This window comes from Xylocopa sonorina, chromosome 10, assembly GCF_050948175.1.
Source record: "Xylocopa sonorina isolate GNS202 chromosome 10, iyXylSono1_principal, whole genome shotgun sequence".
Classification (NCBI taxonomy): domain Eukaryota; kingdom Metazoa; phylum Arthropoda; class Insecta; order Hymenoptera; family Apidae; genus Xylocopa; species Xylocopa sonorina.
Genome location: NC_135202.1, coordinates 10,797,363 through 10,819,130, shown reverse-complemented (window position 1 = coordinate 10,819,130; position 21,768 = coordinate 10,797,363). Strand labels below are relative to the sequence as shown.

At 45.2% G+C, this 21,768-nt stretch overlaps 7 protein-coding genes across 10 annotated transcripts; 5 read left to right on the top strand and 2 right to left on the bottom strand.

Moving 5' to 3' along the window:
- Nucleotides 1-4,999: 4,999 nt before the first annotated feature.
- Nucleotides 5,000-6,306, top strand: LOC143428459 (uncharacterized). The gene is made up of 4 exons (XM_076903338.1): nucleotides 5,000-5,440; nucleotides 5,514-5,769; nucleotides 5,833-6,041; nucleotides 6,116-6,306. The coding sequence occupies exons 1-4, from the start codon at nucleotides 5,317-5,319 to the stop codon at nucleotides 6,277-6,279; spliced, it is 753 nt and encodes a 250-aa protein (XP_076759453.1). The 5' UTR covers nucleotides 5,000-5,316; the 3' UTR covers nucleotides 6,280-6,306.
- Nucleotides 6,296-7,747, bottom strand: LOC143428456 (RCC1 domain-containing protein 1). The gene is made up of 6 exons (XM_076903334.1): nucleotides 7,483-7,747; nucleotides 7,224-7,414; nucleotides 7,030-7,159; nucleotides 6,826-6,952; nucleotides 6,578-6,752; nucleotides 6,296-6,508 (listed from the first exon to the last, which is right to left on the bottom strand). Exons 1-6 carry the CDS (start codon nucleotides 7,725-7,727, stop codon nucleotides 6,339-6,341), a joined length of 1,038 nt encoding a protein of 345 aa, XP_076759449.1. The 5' UTR covers nucleotides 7,728-7,747; the 3' UTR covers nucleotides 6,296-6,338.
- Nucleotides 7,748-7,838: 91 nt separating this feature from the next.
- LOC143428457 (ADP-ribosylation factor-like protein 3) lies at nucleotides 7,839-9,202 on the top strand. The gene is made up of 5 exons (XM_076903335.1): nucleotides 7,839-8,018; nucleotides 8,427-8,555; nucleotides 8,624-8,755; nucleotides 8,838-9,074; nucleotides 9,139-9,202. Exons 1-5 carry the CDS (start codon nucleotides 8,016-8,018, stop codon nucleotides 9,178-9,180), a joined length of 543 nt encoding a protein of 180 aa, XP_076759450.1. The 5' UTR covers nucleotides 7,839-8,015; the 3' UTR covers nucleotides 9,181-9,202.
- A 292-nt stretch (nucleotides 9,203-9,494) lies between these two features.
- Nucleotides 9,495-17,746, bottom strand: LOC143428454 (uncharacterized). 4 transcript variants are annotated; one of them, XM_076903329.1, is made up of 6 exons: nucleotides 16,006-16,265; nucleotides 11,509-11,728; nucleotides 10,623-11,362; nucleotides 10,331-10,532; nucleotides 10,040-10,258; nucleotides 9,495-9,961 (listed from the first exon to the last, which is right to left on the bottom strand). In XM_076903329.1, exons 1-6 carry the CDS (start codon nucleotides 16,095-16,097, stop codon nucleotides 9,881-9,883), a joined length of 1,554 nt encoding a protein of 517 aa, XP_076759444.1. In that variant the 5' UTR covers nucleotides 16,098-16,265; the 3' UTR covers nucleotides 9,495-9,880. The 4 variants fall into 4 exon arrangements, with proteins under 4 accessions (XP_076759444.1, XP_076759447.1, XP_076759446.1 ...); XM_076903332.1 differs by lacking the exon at nucleotides 16,006-16,265 and adding an exon at nucleotides 12,900-13,073 and having other exon boundaries at nucleotides 9,497-9,961; XM_076903331.1 differs by lacking the exon at nucleotides 16,006-16,265 and adding an exon at nucleotides 17,613-17,746 and having other exon boundaries at nucleotides 9,498-9,961.
- On the top strand, nucleotides 16,270-17,679 carry LOC143428244 (odorant receptor 4-like). Its single transcript, XM_076902968.1, has 2 exons — nucleotides 16,270-16,669; nucleotides 17,339-17,679. Exons 1-2 carry the CDS (start codon nucleotides 16,270-16,272, stop codon nucleotides 17,677-17,679), a joined length of 741 nt encoding a protein of 246 aa, XP_076759083.1.
- A 337-nt stretch (nucleotides 17,747-18,083) lies between the features above and the next one.
- Nucleotides 18,084-19,699, top strand: LOC143428458 (odorant receptor 10-like). The gene is made up of 4 exons (XM_076903337.1): nucleotides 18,084-18,407; nucleotides 18,476-18,947; nucleotides 19,012-19,242; nucleotides 19,356-19,699. The coding sequence occupies exons 1-4, from the start codon at nucleotides 18,270-18,272 to the stop codon at nucleotides 19,694-19,696; spliced, it is 1,182 nt and encodes a 393-aa protein (XP_076759452.1). The 5' UTR covers nucleotides 18,084-18,269; the 3' UTR covers nucleotides 19,697-19,699.
- Nucleotides 19,700-19,927: 228 nt separating this feature from the next.
- Dhod (dihydroorotate dehydrogenase 2) lies at nucleotides 19,928-21,664 on the top strand. Its single transcript, XM_076903333.1, has 2 exons — nucleotides 19,928-20,540; nucleotides 20,620-21,664. The coding sequence occupies exons 1-2, from the start codon at nucleotides 20,189-20,191 to the stop codon at nucleotides 21,441-21,443; spliced, it is 1,176 nt and encodes a 391-aa protein (XP_076759448.1). The 5' UTR covers nucleotides 19,928-20,188; the 3' UTR covers nucleotides 21,444-21,664.
- Nucleotides 21,665-21,768: the final 104 nt, after the last annotated feature.

Below are 21,768 nucleotides of genomic sequence, written 5' to 3'. Positions count from 1 at the left end.
AATTCATCGACGATCGTTCGCCACTAATGGAGACGCGACTCGATATCAGCGGCGAATTGGAAGAACGGTAACTTTCCGATCGATTCGTGTTCATTCAGCTTGGAAACGGCGATTCGACGAGTCGTCCGCGGCGATCGATCGACGACGAAAGTCTCTCGATTTTGGAAAATTTTCGCGACATTCGACAAACGGGCAAGATCGTCGAGCGGTGCGCGGGTCCTCCGCGGTGACGGAAGTGGCTGCGAGGACGACGCAGCCAAGGTCGAAGCTTGAGCGAGAGAAAAAGACATACTTTGGGCATTCTTTTGAGTCGCGTTCGAGCGAATTGCGAGCGGATGAGAGCGACGAGTGACGAACAGATCGCGAGTAATATAACGTGGTTCGCAGCTTTGAAACATGTGATACGCCAGCCGGCAGAGTCGACTTCCGGTCATCAACCGAGGCACGGTTACGTGGGTTACGGAGGGAGCGGGCTGTTCGAAATGAAAGCGGCAGAAGACGCGTGGCGCCGGAAGTGGACCCGCTGGCTGACGCATTTTTTAAAGATTCTTTGAAGTAGGACGCTCTTTTGTTGAAGGTTGATTGTTATCAAAATGGTTGTGAGGTTATACTATTTGAAATGTGTTAACGATGCGACGCGAACGTTCGAGCGAACGATTGCCACGACTTCCGGGGGCAGAGTTAATCGACGAACGAGAGAGAAGAACCGGATTTCGTTGCGTATCGCGGAGAAGTCGTGTCGATCGTCTCGTCGAACGACAAACGAGGAGACGAATAGGGGGGCGGGAGGGGGGGGGGTAGGAACGTGCGTTTCCATTTTCCGGTATCTTAACGACTCTCTTCATTTCTTCTCGCCTCGATCTCTTTGAATCGCGAACATTCCGTGTGATTTGACACGCAAGTTGCATACCTTTTTCAACGGCAAGCATTTATCGTTCGATTGAAATTCCATTGCCGGAAGTGCACGTGTATCCCTGAAATCGCGATGTTCGTCTCCGAGGAAGCGTACAACTGGCATTACTCCGCGTACGGTCTGGTTCGAAGGCGTCCGATCTACGGCGAGTCGACGGCGTCCCCTCGCAACGTTTCTTCGCCGATTCTTTTCCAAATTCTTTGTTATCCGACACTCGCGAAAGGGGCGAGTGAATACGGAGAGGAACGTTCGCGACGGGACGGTCGTCGGTGACCAGGCTACCGAAAGAAAAAAAAAAAAGAAAGAAAGAAGAAAATGTGCGACTGATATAAACCAGTATTCGTGCGAGAAATTGTAAAATAAAATTCGCGTAACCTAGCCTTAACGAGGAAGATTAAATTAGGTAATAATTGAGGCGGCACCGCGAAGGATGGTCCTGCGTCGAAATTATCTCGATTGGCTGTAAAAATATCGCCGTCGAAGGTGTGGGGCCGCGTACGCGAGTTCCTCCGTTGAGCTCTTCGCGGAGGCCTCGAGGAGATCGCCGTCGAACGCGCCCGTTCCCCTTCGCACGGTGATGTATCTAGTGAGAATAATGTTATTAGGTAACTTAAGCGTACTTTAAAAGTGCATGACGAAATGCCAGTTGTAGATGTGTCTCTCCTTCGATAAGGAAGAGAAACCAGAAAACGGTGTAGCCGGAGAAGCGCGGAAAGGGACGTTGTTCGACGAAACCGAACAGGTCTCACGAGCGACGCGACCATTGATCGCCGGGAAACGAGAATTAAGCGAATTGGTGGCACACACGCATACAGACACACGCTTTATACGCGTTACACGCGCGAGAATCGAGATATTGAAAATGAGAGGGAAACGATGAAAAGAAATGAAAGTATGAAAATTTTCGTTCCCAGCGAAACCTGAAGGGCGAACGATATCCAAGGGAGGCGTTTCCGATACGGCGGATCACACTCGGTCGCGGCGTTGGTACGATCGGCTTTTTTTTTCCGTTCTTCTTGCTTTTGCTTATTTCGGACCGCCCGAAGGGAACGATCACGAGTTCCGCGGATTAAGGAAACACAGAGGACTAAGCTAAGGTGATAGAGGTATAAGTAAGGACTAGGGGAAAAAAACAAGTGAAAACAGAGTAACGGGAAAGAAAGGAAAAGGCAGAAGGCGAATTTAAAAGAAAAGGAACGAAAAAACAAAAAAAAAAAATAAATGGACAACGGAACATTGTCATGTGTATACGCGATTACAAATTTTTTCGAGAGAAAACGACAGCTTTACCGATAGTTAAACAATAGTTTCTTCGCAACACGGGCACACGTAACGAACACACGACACACGTACACGGGGACACTCACATGAAAGTACACGCATACATGTAAAGCGATCCATGCGACGAAAAAAAAAAGAAAAATGCAAAAAATAACAAATTGTACGAATATAACGTTTGCAGTTAGGTGGGACCAAAAACGACTTTATATCTCTATGTGCATATCCAAGCAACGTGTAATTTAATTAATGAATTAATTAATTATCCATTATTAATGACTAGGTAAAGAAAAAGGATCCATTGATAGCGATCAAGGACGATGACGAATCATTAACCAATAATTAGATTATTAAGTTTGTTTATTGATGCATTATTATATGATATAATTATTATTATTAACTTTATTGCCTTTATTATTATTATCATTATTATTATTTTATTTTATTTTATTTTATTACGATGATTAATGACGACGATAATATTATTATTAATATTATTATTATTTAAATGACGTTTTAAGACATGATTATTTAGATACCGAATAGAGCAGTACGTATCATTAATTATTTTTAATTATTATTATTATTATTATTATTATTATTATTATTATTATTATTATTATTATTATTATTATTATTATTATGAGATATTTTGTTGTATTATTTTCAATAAAATCGAATTGAAAATATTTAATTTCCTCGGTTTTACTTTTATTTTTACTTATTACGCAGGAAGTTCTAGATTTCTTCTTTCTTTCTAGCCGCGTTTGCATACAGCTACTTTTACTCGAAGTACGGACGCAAACACGAGTTTCGATTCGTTATCTTCGAGGTTCACTGAAAATCGTACAAGTTTCGGAAACAAGAGAGAAGATTTTGTCCAAGGAGAAAAATGGAAAGAAAGACATGAAATCGCAGCTCATCATCTGATCCCATTTTCATTCTTTTTTTTCTTTTCAGTGATTTCGTCTGATTGGTTATCGTTTCGTCTTAATTACGTTTTTGTTCTTCTTTTCAGTATCGAATCTTAATTGGCTGCGTCTGTATACGATTTTTCTGTCCGCCGAACCCCTCCGAGAACACCCTCCTCTTATGCTCCTTTCTCTTCTCTCTGTATCATCTCTCCTCTCTCTCCTCTCTTTCTCTCTCTCTCTCTCTCACACATAATCTCCCTCTTACTTTCACGTATCTTCGGATGATTGTCGAGACTCGGGAAGAACGGGGGATGACGAACGATTTGAGCAACAGCATCTTTACACACGCGCGTAGAACTATACAATGGGGAAACAAATTTTGAGAAGCGACAGGAAAAGAGGAAAAAGAAGGGAAAACGCTAGAGGCGAAGAGGCGGAAAGGGGGAAAATTTGTTGATCGACGTAGAAAGATATGTAAAATACGATCGAGACGAGAACAGAGAGCTCTAAACGGAAAGCTTGTTAGTATACAAAAGTTGCAGGAGGAACGCGTGGAAGCAAACATACAAAAACGAAAGAGAAAAGGTGGATATGAATTAAAATACGATTTTACAACAGAACAAGAACAGTGAATCCAATGTGAAAAAAAAACAAGATGAAAACAGAGAGAGAAAACCAAGCAAAAAAAAAAAAAAGAAAGAAAAGAAAAAAGAGAATGGAAAATAGTTGTAAAAGCCACACACACATTACGCGTACACATACACACACACAAAAAAATGTACTAAGTAAGTTCATACTGCGTATTGCCTTTCTGACTTCGGTGTGAAAATATATAAATAAAAAAAAAATGTCAGTCGCGCCGGGACCCGGGGATTTTCGAGCGTCCGAATATAAATATAATAGATATTTAATAGTGTCCCAGAGGGATGCACGATTGGTCGCGTTTCCCGTTTCCCTGGCCTCTCCGTTCGCTTTCTTCTGTTTCTTTTTTTCTACTTTTTTTTTCTTATTCGAGGACGGACAGAAAGAGAGGGGAAAGGAACGAACCGAAGGTTAGACACGAGGAACGTCTAACGCTCCGGTAGACAGGGGTGGGCTTCGACGCGCGAGGAATCGTTCTCCTCTTCTTCTTGTCTCGCCCGGCGCCTCGCTCGATCTTTTCCTCCGTCTCGAACGCTTTCACTCGAGAACGGTCGTCGATCAAACGGGCCGGCTATCCAATCCTAGATGAACTATCGATGGGAAACGGGATCCGCGACAATGCGCGTCGCAAGAAAACGAAAGGTATCTCTTTTTTCACGTTTCCGCCAGAAATATGTCCCAGGACGCCCAAGTCCCCGCGTCCCCCGCCGGCTGTGTCTGTTTCATGTTTTTCAATATTTGTAATTTATCGATAAAATTATAAAAGGTATCGATAACAGTCTAAAGTGTGCGCTACTCTACATAATATTATTATATATAAAAGTATAAAAGTATACATTATATATATATATTATATATATATACATATATATTATATATGAGAAGTATAATATATATATATTATACACACATTGGGATTGGTGAGAATATACGGTTTTTTCGCTTTGGAGTGTTATTTTCTGAAAATATTGAACAAAATATGGAAAAAAAATTAAAAAATAAAATCAATGAATAAAAAAAAAAAAGAAAAAAACACGAACGAACAGTTCTACTGTGATTCTTTTTATTACTGACACCCGCAAGCTTGCGACGCGCGCCGTCGCGATCCGATTCGATTCTCGATGAAGCTGGCAAATTTTTCAGCAACGTCGCGTCGAGTGATATCAACTCGATGAAGCTGGTACAAAAAAAAAAATGTCGAATTTACCCACGAATGACAGCGACCGAGGTTCAATCGAGGTTCGACCTTTCAGCATCTGTCTCGTTTACGTTTGTTTAAAGTTTCATTTGTGAAATTTAGTCTCGCGAAATTACAGAGGGCCAAAGAGGAGTCGGTCGATGGGTCCAACGTTTGCGGTGAGCCCGCCGAAAAGTTTCTGCCAACCCTTCCGCGTCTATTCAAGAGTTTGCTCGGCAAACCGGTCATCGTCGAGAGCGACGAGCCCCGGGAACTTATCGAGTTAGATCGCCACGTACGAATCGAAACAATGGGGAACTGAAGCGCATGGAATCGTTTCTTTCCACAGATCGCTGGGAGATCTCCTTGGAGTTACCGATTACGCCACGAACATGGCGTCTTTTTGGTTTTTAGACACGTTGGCTGGACAGGTGCTGCGTTACAGGGATGACCTCGACGGATATTACATGGGTGTCTTGATCAGTTGGTTAGCTGGGGAAATTAATTTGCTTCGAGGTAACCAGTTTATCAGATACATTTCACTTTACGGTATCCTTCTTCTTTACTTCTTCTTTGTGACCTGCAACAGATAGGAAGTGCAGTCGAGAGGAGTTTTTCCGAGAGTTGAAGGACATCTTTATCCTGGCGGCCACGAAGATATCCGAGCAGAAGCAGCTACCTTATTGGGAGGAACTCGAGTTTCATTCTGATACTGAAGAAGAAATGGAGGGGAAACTGTCAGCAGAAAGTTTACAAGAACCCATTCTCGAAGAAAGTGGCAAGCGATCGAGTACCATTGATCCAGCTTCCGCGTTAAACATCGTGATGGAAGCTACTTATGATATGTGAGTTATTATTTTATTATCGAATAAATTCTTGCTGGATTAAGAGCAATTCTCGTTTATCAGGTATGCAAATGAGTTACGGTACTCTCTAATTTACGCGGTTTTCGTAGAACCGCTTGAAGTCCACTATTATACCTTGCCGTTCACTTTGCGTACACCTCGGCCGATAAAGCTTGCAGATTCCAAAACGGAGCCTTTTCACTTGCAACTAAAGAAAAGTTTTCACAAGAGTGAAACGCTTCAAGTATTTGGAAAATCCAGGAAAGCTAAAGGTAACGCGGTGACCTGCTTTGTTGCGTCAATTCCGAATTTATTCGATACTAATTACACGTTTTTTATGTTACAGGTAAAAAGTCCAAAGCTGGCGCGGGGGTGCCTGTGACTCCCGCACCTTCTTTGACCGATGAAATGAGTTTGATGTGCGACCGTCAGTTCATAATGCCATTGATCGAAGCAAACGAGGCACTGGAAGTATTTGAAGCGCATAGGACGAAGAGTAACATTAAATAACAGACGAGAAAAGCGTTTGGAAAATACTCTCTTTATTTATTCAAAATTTACAATCTCTGTCAGTCTGTTACAAGGAGAGTACCCCATTCGAGGCACTTAAAATCTTTGACAGTGGTGAGGTTTGGAGGGACGTCGAGTTTCACAAACTTCGTAGAACCCGAAAGTTTATCCGGGGATTGACCTAATTGTCCGTACTTGTTGCAGCCGCAACCCCAAAGTGTCCCGTCATCTGTGGAAAAATGATTCTCGTGAATAACTTGGCTACCGTTAAATATCGATGCACTTTTTTTAAACTTACCCATCATACAAATCGTGAACGTGTTTCCGCATCGAGCTCTCTTCACCATTAGATCCACGGTCTCGTTTTGTTCGTTCGTGAAATCGACCAACGTGGGCACGGCGATCACTTTGCTCTCCTGGCTAAGCAACCCCAATTCACCGTTCGTATTCCATCCCCACGTATACAAATCACCCTGCGCGAAGAGAACGACCCGTTACAAAGTATGTTCATCGATCTGTTCTATTGTTACGAGAATGTCCATTAACTTGATCTGTTACGACGGCGGTGTGCCAACCCGCGGCCGAAATCTGTACAACTTTAATGCCAGCTAAAGCTTCGACGAGCACCGGATTATCGCAGTCCTCTAAATCGTTGTGCCCCAGTTGACCACGCCTGTTTCGTACGAGTCAACCCGTTTCACTTTGATTCTATCGATTTACCAAATAATATACGATCGAGGCGGTACGTACGTTCCCATTCCCATCGAATAAATGTCACCGTTCTCTGCTAACAAGACAGTATGGTCGAACCCACAGGCGATATCTGTGAATTGAACCCTCTTTGGCATATCGACCAATGTGGGGACATTGAAGACCCGACCTAAATCACAGTTCGAACGTGTATTCAAGTGTTACTTATTATAGCCAGAGTAACAGACATCTACCTAAATTAGTGAGGACTACCGTGCAGCCTGCTTGCAATATTTTAACTGGGTACTCATTTTCTGAGTCGCTGCTATTGCAAATAAAATTGTTTACTTTCTTCCAGGAGTTTTCATAGATCTTATATTGCCACATTTCATTATTGGTAGTCATTATTATTATATTGTCCTTGCCGATTGCAGCTTGCTTGCAGCTACAATAACAGCAGAGTCAAAGTCAGATGGATTTTCTTTTCTAATCATCCGACTCAATATAAATTACCTATCCGACGACTTATCCGGTATCTGTATTAGTTCAACAGATGAGTCTGTATCTTTAGAACTCTCCCCAGATTTTTTAGAGATATATAACTCCGACCCTTTCCAAAGAAGAAAATAACCCCAGCCTATTTGGAAGTCTGTGAGACCATTAAACGGTACTTTGGTGAACGAATCTACTATCAAGGTAATGTCCTCATTGTTAGTGAACAATGTAGTGGTATTGAAACCAGCGTAATAAAATGACATGTTTCAAAGAAACAAAATAAACTCTTCTGTGCAGTGATCCCAGTTATTTTTTATTATTGAACGCTCCACCTAAATGATGCGTTGATAAAGAAATGGAGTGCACCTGCCTGTTTACGTTTCTACGTAAATATCGCGAAGGATTATTGGTCAGGTGATGCAGGTAGCACCAGGTTTCCTTAGATACGAAAGAAACAACACGACAAACTCGACGAACGATAACCAAAGGATTGACGTGTGGTCGACGGTCACCACGTTTTCAGTTCCCGTTTTATAAGTAACAAACGAAATATGGTAACGAATCAAGATACGAGATTAATATCTAATGCACTGCACCGTACATTGCGCACCTTCCTCTACTGTACAAAAACAGACACGTTTTTCTTCACGAGTTCTACGAATCCTAACCTATAAAGAACTTCACTCTTTGGTTTGAACACCGCCAGCTAAATCATTACATCTTTTGTACAATAAAAAAGACTCTGCTTAACCCGTTCTTTATCCTCATTCTACTTTGAACTGATAAACAGGCTCGCATCGATGAAAAAATTCGTAATTTCCCAACGACAGATTCATAATCTTCCCTCGAGCACGGTAGTGCCATCGCAAAAAGTAGTTTCGTCTGCTGGGTTAACAAGCGCGCGGTATTTGAATTCAAATTTTTAAACACTATACAGATTTGTGCCTTTTTTTCAATAACAGGGGCTGTTAGCGATCTTGAGAAAATTGCGCTCGAACCCAGATAAAGAATTACGATTGCTCCTTCTGGGATTGGACAATGCTGGGAAGACGACGATCTTAAAGTCTTTGGCTAGTGAAGATATCACACAGGTATCGGATTTTTTTACTACTTATACAGCAGTTCCTCAACTGCTTCCTGATTTAACTGTTTATTGCAGGTAACACCGACACAAGGCTTCAACATAAAGAGCGTTCAAAGCGAAGGTTTCAAGCTGAACGTTTGGGACATAGGAGGAGCTCGAAAAATTCGTCCCTACTGGCGAAATTACTTTGAAAATACAGACGTTCTGGTAAATTATCTTAGCTACTTAAAACATCGCCGTATCATGCATCAAAACGATTAAGAGATTCTTAACATTTTCCTTTGTAAAGATATACGTGGTGGACAGTGCGGATATAAAAAGACTAGAAGAAACGGGTCAAGAGTTAACAGAGCTCCTACTTGAAGAGAAGCTAAAAGGAGTTCCGTTACTGGTGTACGCAAATAAGCAGGACCTTGGTCAAGCAGTCACCGCAGCTGAAATCGCGGAAGGACTTGGATTGCACAATATTAAGGATCGCGATTGGCAGATACAATCATGCATCGCCACCGAAGGAAAAGGCGTTAAGGTAGATAGACGACTGATCATCTAAACGCGAAATTGAGACCGTAAAGGGACTGATTTTTTCGTAGGAGGGCCTCGAGTGGGCGTGCAAGAACATCAAGAGGAAGTAACGGTGGCGACCAAGAGAACAAAAATGGTTCACGATGTGTTTTGTACATCCAACATACGTTTTATTTGGCTTTTACCTAATATTTACAGGAGCTGCTACAGACAACGCAAACGCAATCGAACGGATCTAGTCGTTCAGATTCCTTCACGGAAGGAGCTTTCGTAAGCTCGAAAAAAAGCTTGTCGCTGCCGCGATACGTGCCTTCTCACACATGCGTGTTCTTCTCGTGAGATAGAATTTTCTTATTGGTCCCCTTAGATGAAAATAAATATGGAAACGAAACAAAGAAAAAGAGATACAAGGACATTGTATAACTGGTGCTTTTGATCACTCTCGATCGAAACAAGGAAAACTTTGCACCGTAAAACTAAAAGAATTAATGCACAAAAGCAAACGGGAAATATTTCTCGCGTAAGATTTAAGGTGAATAAAGGATTCTGTAAACTTAAAAACCTACTTATACGATAACTTCATCCACTGGTGGATTCTTTATGTACACGTAAGAAAACTAAAGGGGTATCGAACTCAGCGTCCCCCTACTTCTTTGTCTCTTCCTGTGAATCGTCCTTTCCTTTTTCTCCGACGCATAATGAATGCCTTATAGACTATAGATATAATTAACAGCCGTGTGCCACGACCTCGTAGAGTCGACTCTAAAGATCTTGAAATGTCTCTCTCACAGGATACACTCGTTTTAAGAATCAAAGTTCACTGTGAATATTCTCCGTGGTGATTCGGATCTCCTCTTCGTGGAAGTCGACGCACTCGGCTGGATATTTCTCCTGGTAATTAAGAAGGAATTCAATTAGTATACACGCATTATACCAGTGGATGAACACTGTTCGAGACGTTTCACTTACGATGCATCTTTCATGACCCATCAGGGCCCCGTACAGCGACCAGAAATTAGTGCCCAATTTATTGCTGACAGCCAAGGCAGCTGGGAAGCTGGTAACTTTTAGCAAAACGCTTCGCAGAGTTGGCTGCTCCGTGGGTTCCTCGTTCTTCTCGCTTATGCTACACAGAATCTGTTTCGCGCATTCCGGCCTCTTCGTCGCCCACTTGTACGCTCGATAGGACTGGAAATTAACGTTCGAATTAACGATTCTGAAGCCGTGGCTGTGGTACAGTGCTCCATCTATATTTCTCACCTTTAGCATGGGACTGATTATGTCATAGTTGATCATGTCGCTGAGCCTGTTGCTGATCTCTCTGGCGTTCACTCGGGACATGATGAATCCTTTCTCGGAAGCGAGGGCGATCAGCTCTTTAACGTACGCTACAGCTGGCTTGATGTACTGCGAGCTCTCTATCTTTATTCCCAGATGCCTCTTTCCCACTGCGTTCACTAACCTGAATTGAAAAAAGATATTCAACGATTCTACTCGCGATCGAAATTCTTCGACAGCGTTTCCCATATTGCTGCAAAGTAAAATCCAATACCTCGAAAGACTCTCCACGGGCTTCATGGAATCGAACATCGCCGACTTTGGGAAGCCCTGCGACTTTAGAAAACTGTTCCCCACGAATTGTGCCGTGTTCAGGTAACGCTGTTGGATTTGCGGATCGGAAACGTGGGAGATCCACTCGCCCACGTAATTCGTCAGCGATCTGATCCACTTGCGCCGCGTGGTCGGATTCTCGAAACTCTCCAGCAGTGTCTCGTACTGGATGCGCCCTTCCGGGTCCGTAATTTGCCCCACGAACTGTGATAATCCGCTGTTCTGCCACAACGTCTGACCCAGCTCCGAATTGCTGAAGTGGTCCCACATCAGGTGCAAATTTTCGAGAACCGGCGGCATGTACCACGAGTGCCCAGAATGGTCGTGGGCCTTGTGCGATTTACCGTCGATCTCGTTGCTCTCGCCACCAAGATTTGACAGTAACATCGGCAACACGCCCATTAATAGATCGAAGTTCCCATTCTGACCCAGCAGCATGCTACCCATGTTTAACACATTGCTGAAATCGATTCCAGGTTGCTCGTGCTCGTCCGTTTCGACGCTCCTGGCGGATCTTCTGCTGTCTTTGCTCTTGGAATTTACCACGCTGCTCAGGACCGTGCCGAGCATCGACAAGTCGACTCCGTTGCCATTTTCGTTTCCGGAGAACAAACTCCCTAGGCCTGATACCAGCTGACCGACGTCGTCCAAGTTGGACTTCCCATCGAACAAGTTGCTGGCCTATATTGCAGGTAATTTATCGATTTAATAGAGGAAAATAAATAGATTTTGGTTCCTAAAAGTTGTAGGGCGGAAAGATGGCCTCAAGGGGCCCATGCCAGAGTCATCTATCGTGGTTAACGTAAGGGAAACCGACGAGATCTTACCTCTCGTCTACCGTCCGGCTGTAAGAACGCTCTGGCCAAACCCTGAAGACTGTTAACGTTGTCCTTGTTCAAGAAGAACGATTTGGCCGCCTCCAAGAAGACAGCGGAGGTGTCCTCCTCCTCTGTTCTCGTGCATTGCACCAACAGGAACAACAGGGCGCACGTGCTCGCCAGTCGCATGTTCATTTTCCCTCGTTCCACCTGCCTCCGTCGTCCGTCTCTGTAACAGGGCGCAAACTCGTTAACGATGAAACGGTCCAGCGTATGACGCAAACTTTCCCGGGATCACGATCCTGATGGCGATGCGCGGCGAGGTAAGCCGAGTCGTTCACCTTCAACCGGATCTCGATCGTGGTCGGGTTATTTTAGGAAGGCACGCCACTCTTTCCAGGTCGTCAACAGGATTTTAAAGCCCCGCGAGTGATACACCGGAAACGTTTCGGCTCATGGCCAGTCGGATACCGTTGCGCGACGCGTGGTATCTTCGGTGACGATCGAAGGTAGCTAACCTTTTGGGGCACGGGACCTTTGTAATTCGAAGTCTAGTCAAATATTCTTGTCACGTGTCCGACACAACAGCCCAGGAGATTATTTCTTTCCATAACTAATCGCTCCCATTTTCATCGAGAGACTCCTCAGAAGACGAGAGTTCACCCGCGAAGACTCTGATCACCCACGAGGCTCGACTCTCTGGAGACGCCGTCGTGAATGAAAAGGAGGAGCGAACAATCGGAGCGGCGTACTCTAACGCGCAATTTGAGTACCGTAAACCGCATGAAATTGACATTCTCCAGTTGGACGAACGATTCGGTGTAACGGTACAAACTGTTAGTCATCGTTCCACCAACGCGCCAAACTCGCGCCAATTGACAGGCCGAACGGCTGCCTGCCGGATCTCGCATCTTCGACCCGATCTTCGATCCCTGGTCGAAATTGAAATCGACCGTTCACAGCCGAGCCTCCAGTTTCCTCGAGAGGAAACCCGTCGGCTGTTCGCGTGCGCCTCGCAATTAACGAAATAACGAACGCCTGAATCACGTTTACCCATCGATTTCGCGCGCATCACACGGAGAGCGCAAGATGCATCACGTTCTCGCATAGACGAGAGGGAAAGCGAACAGAACTCTCTTCCAAGGTCGGACGAACGTCGACACCGTTTCCTGGTGAGCCACCACGTCGGGACGCGTTCCTGTCGTTGCTCGTGTAAACGCGAGCTGGAAAGAGGCTGGGGTAACGGTACAATTCGTGTGTCATTAACGATTTCGTCCAACGACGCTCGCCAGGTGACCGTACATTCGCGAGTAACTTACTCGAAACGATCGCAGGCCCAAAGACGAAACGGTGGCACCAGTTATATTGGGTCATTCTGAAATTCACTGGTCTACACGTACATATAGCAACCACCGTTTTACTGCGTAATTAAAGGAGCTCGTTAGACACGCTCAAAGCGGCTACTCTACGCCTGTTGAGCGCGATCTGCCATCCCGCGTACGATTCGTTTAATCGGCGATGATTTCCTTGTTCCCATTTCGCCTGACGCGAGGATTTCCCGGTTCTCTCGGCGGCTGCGCGTGCGACCTACTGAAAGGGGCTTTCGAAAACTGGCAAAACTTCGACGGGAGTGCTTTGCTTACCGATATTTATGCGAGTAGACACTTTTGCTTGCGAAATATCGTTTACATTGTTATTCGACGTGCGCGTTGTAATTGTATTGCAAATAGCAGTTCGTTTTTTCCGCAAACAACCGCAACACCAATCGTTATCGGATTCATTGAAATTCGCGCGGAAAATGTTTCTTTTTTTTTTATCTAGTTTCGTTTATGGCTGTTCGGAGAATAATTTATCCGTACAGATAACGAGGAGCCTTGGACTCTTGCTAGTTATTAACTAAAGTTGAAAATAAAAACGACTGATAATCGTCTAGGACTTTTTATCACGAAGCACATTTTAAGTTGTACAATTGTTAAGGTATTTAACTTGTGTTAAACGCATAATATTTCGCTGTTCTCTAACCCCGGTTCCATAATTTTTCGCGGAACACTTGGCGCGACGTTCACGGAACACAATTTCGGGAACGCCGGTCTAAGAGACACGCGTTTCTTTCCCCCGAGAAGTTATGGAAATTCACGTAAGATCCAGGAACGGTAGTTGCAGTCAACTAGAGCGTGTTCGATTGCGTTTCCCGTGGGTACGATCATTCAAGCTTGGCACACCGCTACTCGATACGCATCGTAAACCAAACACACGTCGAAACGAAATTAAACATCTCGTTAACGCCTCCACCGAACCGTTCAAGAAGAAACTCGCAAACAATTCGAAATACCTCGGTGGACGCGTTCCACCGACGAAAAACCAGTCAGCGTCGAGCGAGGAACGAGCCAAAGGAGAGAAAAGCAGGAAAGGCGTTTCGCGAGGAAGAAAAGAAGAAAATGTGAGAAAACAATGGTTCGTGTACATGCAGATCAGAATTTACCTATTGTCCAGCAACACAAAAGAGAGCAACGTGTAATGGTGGTCACCGGCGATGAAAGAACTTTCGAACAGTCGAGGAGAGTCCCGTTGATCGAGGAGAGCCGTGCGCACCTAACGCGACGAAGGTTGAGCCGTGACTGCCGTCGAAGGTAGCGCGACGAACGGTACTTACCAGTACCTGAGCGAACACAGGTATACCCATCCACGAGCATCGGTCCCGATAACCACTGTGCACTTCTTCCAACCTCTTCGACACCTCCTGGGAACCCAGATGCATCATTTTTCAGAAATCGTACAACGGCTCCTTATTCTCGCTTAGAATACGATCCACGAGTTTCCGTCTGGTTGGTAGCGATGTATCGTTAGCGCGCGCTGTACAGTATGAAAAATGAAAACGACAGACAGTACGAAAAACCTCAGGTATGGATGAAAATCTGAACTGATTAAAAGGAAAGGATGAGTGGAAAAAAGCCACTGGTCGATGATAAACGTAACTGGCTCCGTACGATCGGCACTTTCGGTGGCTCTCGACTTAGCGAAGTCGGCAGTCATCGACCTCGGCAGGAATTAGGGGACGTGCGTCAACGCGGAGCCACGGCAATCCCGTTTAATTCGAAGCGCCAAGGACGCGGCTCATCTGCCTCGGCATCTACCCGAAGGCGAAACGGAAGATCGCCTCGAACCGGTTCGAAACCGTGGCCAGCCGCCAGGAATCGAGCCGATGATCACTGTTCCCTGGCATCCGACCGCGTTTCGTAGTAACCCCTGCTCCTCTCTCTCTCTCTCTCTCTTTCTCTCTGTCTCTTCCTATCCTTCTCTTGTTCCCTGGCGCGAGCAGGTGTTCCGAGAGTCCAGCTTTTCTCTCGATCGTGTCAGAAAAAAAAGGAGGAAAGACGAAAAAGTACCGCGTTCAGGCTGCACGCGCGCGACGATGCTCGCGCGACTGGTGAAACACCGTTACCAGGGATCGAGCTTCTTATTTTCGTCGACGTTTCGCTGGATGAACCTTGATACCTGGCCGCGGAACGGTGGAATTTCGACGCGACTCGCTTTTTCCCGCTTCGACCGCAACCGGGAGCGCACGCCTGTGATTTCGCCCCTTGAATATTTCACGCCGCTCCCAGCTGAACTTTCGCGGGCGTCCTCCTCCCGGGAAAGTCCCACTGTTCCTTTCATTTCGCAGTTCTTACCGACAACTTCGTACATTTATTCACACGGGAATAACTGGGGCTACCGGGACCCCCGGAGCCATTACGCGCGTAAATAAATGATCAAAGACACGCGACGCGCCTATGCACGTAAGTGGGCGTCAGCGTTCCCGGTAGCCGCGTCCCGATAAATCGTATTGTACTTCGCGTCTAGCCGGCGGAGACGCGTTGGATACGCGAACCCTTCGTCCGTGGAAATGGTCGAGGGAAAGGGTTCGAGCGTGGAGCTCGTTCGCAGTTTCATGGTCCAAGAGACGGTGCTACGAGTGATCGGTATGTTAGCGTCGATTCTTGAGGAAGAATGGTACACGTGTCACAGGGTGATTATATCCCTGGTCATCAGTCTTTTTATCAAGAGGCTCAGAGTGTATTATATTTACTACTCCGTACTCGATGACTCGACGTCATTGTGCTACGAGGAGGAACCTTTTCTGATAAAAGGACCATGACGAACCCTTTGGAATTTACCCCAGAACCTCGAAGCGAATCGTATACTCGGAAAACTTAGAGAAAATTTCTAACAGGTATTTGGCCCACCAGCACCAACAGCCTCGCGTCCATGGGACGATGGATCTTCGCTATGATAACGCAAGTAAGTCTGGAAGCGTGTCAACCGTTCGTCATGTCCAACGATCGACAAGATCTTCCCAGGATTCCTTTCCGTAATTAGATCAGTACTATCTGCAGCCTGTCGCTGGAGGTTTATCGTCACTGCATCGACATCAACGACACGATGGACGCGTTCATCATGGATCTCTCCTCCATCGTCAGCCTGTCGAAGCTGTTCATTCTTCGTGTGAATTCGAAGCACACTTACGCCCTTGTTAACTCGATACTGAAGGACTGGTCGACTGTCAACGATTCCCGCCAGGAGTTAATCATGATAGAGTACTTTAAAAGAGGACGCATCGTTTCGTTGCTGATACTGTATCTGGGCTACGCATCTGGCTTGTCCTTCGTCGTCAAAGCTCTGCCTTTGGACGTCATTTTACCATTCCAGGTCCAAGGGAGTACCATTACTACCATTCTTCCTTTCGACTCTTAGTCGTGGTATCTAAAAAGAAAATGTTCGATGTTTCAGATGCTTCGGAACTCCACGAATCCCTCGACGAACACCAACAACACGTTCAAATTGAATTACTTCCTGGCGACGTACTGCGTGTTCGGATCGCTACCCCTGTTCCATCATATCTGCGTGCTCGTGTTGCAGGGGATGCACATATTCGTGAACGCTGTCGCGCACTGCGCCAACGACGGACTATTCTTCAGCTTGACGATGCACCTATGCGGCCAGTTCGAGGTTCTGAAGATGAACCTAGCCGAGATCGAGTTCGACAAGGAGATCGCAAGCAGGAGGAAGATCAAGCTGCTCGTGAAGCGGCATTGCAGACTCGCGGCTCTCATTGGCGACCTCGAGCAGAGCTTCAACATGGTCATCCTCGTGCAGCTGTTGATGAGCGCGTTGCTGATCTGCGTTGAAGGTAACGTAGCTTTCGTCGCAATTTAACGTTAGACTACGGGCGTTTCGTATCGTCGAACGTCAATGTTACGCCATTTTGTACGATTCCTCGACGTTAGACCGATTACGAGTAATTGCAACCGAGCGCAAATTATTTTTTCTGCGATACTCGCGGTTCGACCGTCGTTGCTTTCTGTCCGAGGTTACAAACTTTAAAAGCATTGATTGATAAGGATAACGTGCATTCCCGACGTATTTTCATATCGGTCACGCAAACGTATTATCTTTCAACCGGTGGTCACGTAAGCTTACGTATTCCTTTTTACGCAACATCTTTCTTAACGTAGTCGATACAATATTTATAATATACGTACCTGACACGTGTTCACAAAGCGACGTGTGTACGTTTACAAAAATTTGCTCGCGTTAGCGATACACCTACGCATACTTCAAGATCTTTCGATCGCTAAACGAAAATTACTCAAGTCGCCTTCAAATTATTGATTGCACAAATGAAATGGCATCGATTCCATTACACCAATATCTTGAAATAACATGTATACGTTAGCGTCGATCCTTGCGAAAGGATGGCACATGTGTCGGGGTCATTGTACCATCGCGCAACTCTTTAGCAAGTGGCTCGTAGTCCCGATACCGGGGATCTATGTTCGTATTGCCTCTCCTCGAGCAGGTTTCGTGTTCCTGGTCTGTCTGAACGCGAAGGACAACGTTGGCGCGTTGAAAAGCGTCGTACTGATGGTTACGCTGCTCATACAACTGTACCTGTACGCCTACGCCGGAGACACGCTCGAGTCGCGATCAGAGGAGATCGCCCAGGCCGCCTACGACTCGCCCTGGTACTCTGCGCGAAGACACGCCGCGAAGGACCTGGTGCTGATCATCAATCGCGGGAACACACCCTACCAGCTGACCGCTGGCAAGTTCCTCTCGATGAACATACTCACGTTCAAAGAGATACTCAAAGCATCCGCCTCTTACCTGTCCGTCTTGAGAGTGATGATGGACACGTGAGAATCTTTCTGATCACGACCGCGTATTCGTCCAATGTGTATCCCCCGACGTCACAATAAAGACTGCATTAATACTGCTCGATGAGAACTTCCGCGATCTGCCCGCGACGCCACTCTGTAATCTGCGAGCAAAAGTATGCATCGCTGGTGACCAGCACAATTTCAAGCATTCAAAGTTGCACCCTTGTCTACACTCGACAGCGATCGAACGCAATTTAGACAGTTGGAGAAAGAGTTCTCTGCACTCGTCAGCGTACCTTAGTTTAACCACCAACGCGATAGTTGGGTATTCTTTGGAAATGCAATTCCTCGGGTTTTTTTCTTAAAGAAATACTTGATTAGATCGTAGGCGAAGGAACGTAGCGACAGAGCGCAGCAGGAAATAATTGCCACGAGCAGCAATTCTATTGGTATCGCGCATTTGCCGTGGAAACGGTAATGCACTAGGCAGCAGGTAGTTTTGAGCGATTACAGTTGAATAATAGATGAATCGAACAATACAACGCGCTGTTACGGCGATGGTAAACGGTGTATGGTATTCTCGATTGCGAGGGATGATAGTTGCTCGATCCCCTCGAACATCCTGCGAGGATGAAGGCATCGTTCGAGAAAGACTTCGCGTACGCGATGGCTCCATTGAAGATCCTATCGTGGCCCGTGGGTACGTGGCCCCTGCAGGATTACGACGCGTTCTCGGGTGTACGCGCCATTTTCGCTGTCTTGGTCTTGGTAATGAAACTTTCATCGCGCTGTTTCGAGCTGGAACAGCCGCGTCTTAAAGTGTCGTTCGTTCGTAGCTGTTAATGATGGCGATCGTGCAAACGGAATTGTATCTGGACATCAACGACGCAGAGAAGAATCTGGACGCTCTGGTGGTGATCACTTGCGGCATTTTAGCTGTGGCGAAGGTGATCTATTTCCGTGTCTGGCCCGCTGGTCTCGTTGCCAATTTCACGTCAGCTGTCACGGATTACGAGGAGTTGAGGGATAAGGAGAAACGCGTGATCCTGCGACGACACGCGCGTATGGGCAGAATGGCGTGCGTCGGAGTGATATGCTTCTCCTATGGTAGTTCAACGCTTTTCATGGCTGCGACTGTGTTCGCCGAGGAAGAAGAGAGTCCTGTTAACGTAACGAGAAAGGATACGCCAGACTATCCTATACCCTCTGAGAATACCTTGGCAATCGTTAACGTGCCGGACAATTTGTTCGTTCTCGTCTTCGTCGTCGAGTACATGATGCTGTTACTGACCAGCACCGGAAATCTAGGTAATGCTTTTATCCTGTCGAACATTAATAGTCGTATAATGTATTCCGCTGGGAATTCGATTAGGTAGCGACTCGTTGTTCTTCGGTATCGCTTTCCATCTGTGCGGCCAGGTGGAAGTTCTGAGGCTGGAGTTCAGTAAACTGGACAACGAAAACGGGAGAGCGATCGATCGGTTTGTCGTGTTGATTAAGAGGCACATTTATTTGTTGAACCTAGCCGAGATGTTGAACGGGACTGTCAGTACTGTTTTAATCGTGCAACTGTTCTCGAGTTGTATACTTATCTGCACAAGCGGTGAATATCTGCGCGTTCTTCCTTCGCGCGTTTAGATGGATAGTAAGAGCGCGATTTCTTTGCGACTCTCTCGATCGTCTCTCAATCGATGAATCATCGGCGTTCATTTTCAGGATTTCAATTTATTCTTGCATTGAGCGTCGGCAACGTCGTACTGGTGATAAAGACGTTCGTAGTAGCCAGCACATTACTGGTACAATTGTTCGCGTACAGTTACGTTGGCGATTACTTGACGCGTCGAATGAGAAATGTCGCCAACTCGGCCTATTCCTGCGGCTGGTACGATTTACCGAAAAACGTGCCCAAGGACATCATCTACGTTATTATGAGGGCTCAAGATCCGGTTCAGTTGACTGCTGGGAAATTCTTCATCGTTAACATGGAGACTTACATGAGTATTCTGAAAACTTCGATGTCGTATCTGTCCGTTCTTCGAGTAATGGTAAATACTTGAAGCTTCTATGTGTACCTATACTGAAACAATTACGTAACAGATGACATAACAACTTAGAAAGCTACGTCACCGTAATAAAGCATTGTAGAATAGAAAATATCATATCTTCGTTCGTACATTCATTGGTGGAATTTCAAATGTTCAAAATTCGAGTTCGATTAATAATCGAAGATGCGCAGTAGATCGACGCGGTAGCCTATCACGGACGTCAGTTCGCAGTGCGCCCGACGGATGGCGGTGCGGCGTTTCTTGCGTGCCATGCTTTATTTACACGCCAGAAACATTTGAAAAATATAATTAGATGTAAGATGTGGTTGAAATATTTCGACTCGCGGTGTTCGGGTAGTTTTACGCAAGAATGCGTTGCGATATCGTTTCGTAATAAACCGAGTGTATAGTGAATTACCGTATCTAACCTCAAAGTGGGTTAGTTTACATGTTTCGTCTCAGCGGTGGATTGCATTTACTTGAAAGAAAGCATCCTATCTTAAGATGGCACAACGATTCAACAACAAACAGAAATTAAAGTCACTTTTGAAAGTGACTAGCACTGCCACTATGTTATTCGGTGGCGTTTGTATTTATCAGAGTAACGAGAACTTTTATAATAAGTTCATAGTGCCACTCGCACAACTGTTGGATCCTGAAGTAGCACATAATACAGCGCTGAAAATTTTAAAGTGGGGCTTTGTGCCTGGACAACGCGAAAAGGATCCAGCTTCCCTTGCCACTGATATTTGGGGTTTGCATTTTAAAAACCCCGTGGGAATGGCGGCTGGCTTTGATAAACAGGGTGAAGCCGTAGAAGGCCTGCACAAAATAGGTTTTAGTTTCGTAGAAATAGGTAAGTGAGATATAAAGAATTTACCATCTATTATAGCATTCAATAATATTTAGAACTAACACTATAATTTTGGTGGCAGGTTCAGTTACGCCAAAGCCTCAGGAAGGTAATCCAAAACCAAGAGTGTTCAGGTTATTAGAGGATAATGCGGTGGTTAATCGATATGGTTTTAATAGTCACGGTCACGACATAGTATGGGAACGTTTGAGAAGATTAAAGGACAATAAGAACTTTCATGGCATTGTTGGTATTAATTTAGGTAAAAACAAAACGTCTGAAGATACAGCACAGGATTACATAGACGGCATCAAGAAATTCTCAGACGTTGCTGATTATTTTGTGATCAACGTATCTAGTCCCAATACTCCTGGATTAAGAATGTTACAAAACAAGAAGGAATTGGAACAATTGTTAACAAAAATAAATGAAGTCAGACGATCGATACAGTGCAAGCAGCCGTTACTGTTGAAACTTGCTCCAGATCTGTCCGACTCTGAAAAACAAGATGTAGCAGACGTAATACTTAAACAGAAGTCGAAAGTAGATGGCTTAGTATTATGCAATACGACGATTACGCGTAATAATTTATTAAGTCCTCTCAAAGAGGAGACAGGGGGGCTCAGTGGAGCTCCTCTTTCCGACGTGTCGACCGCGATGATCTCAGATATGTATAAACGAACGCGTGGCACCATTCCCATTATCGGAGTTGGTGGGATATTCACCGGAGCCGATGCCTATGACAAAATCAAGGCTGGTGCTTCGTTGGTACAAGTTTATACGTCGTTCACGTATCACGGTCCACCGTTGGTAGGGAAAATTAAACGGGAATTAAATGATATGCTGAAGCGAGACGGCCTAGCGTCCATCAAGGATGCCGTTGGAAAAGACGCCAATGTCAGATGAACTGTTCTTTAATCGTTTACTAATTTTACCACGTTTAATCAGGATATATTGAAATTGTGCATATTTTATACGTACATTCAAGCACATTTAATTATTACAGTTCGACTAAAACTTCCATAAGCTGCCTGGTATCGACAATAAAACAACGTCTACAAATCAAATCTTTATTTTCCGTTATTGAATACTGATAATTAATCGTGGAAACTCACTCTATCACGTTACATTACGTACGTCCTCTCCGACGGTGCAACGAAGCTCTTATGCATGTCGATGCATACTGTTCATCGAGTAAAACTATGCAAGCAACTTCTGTCTGTATGATTCC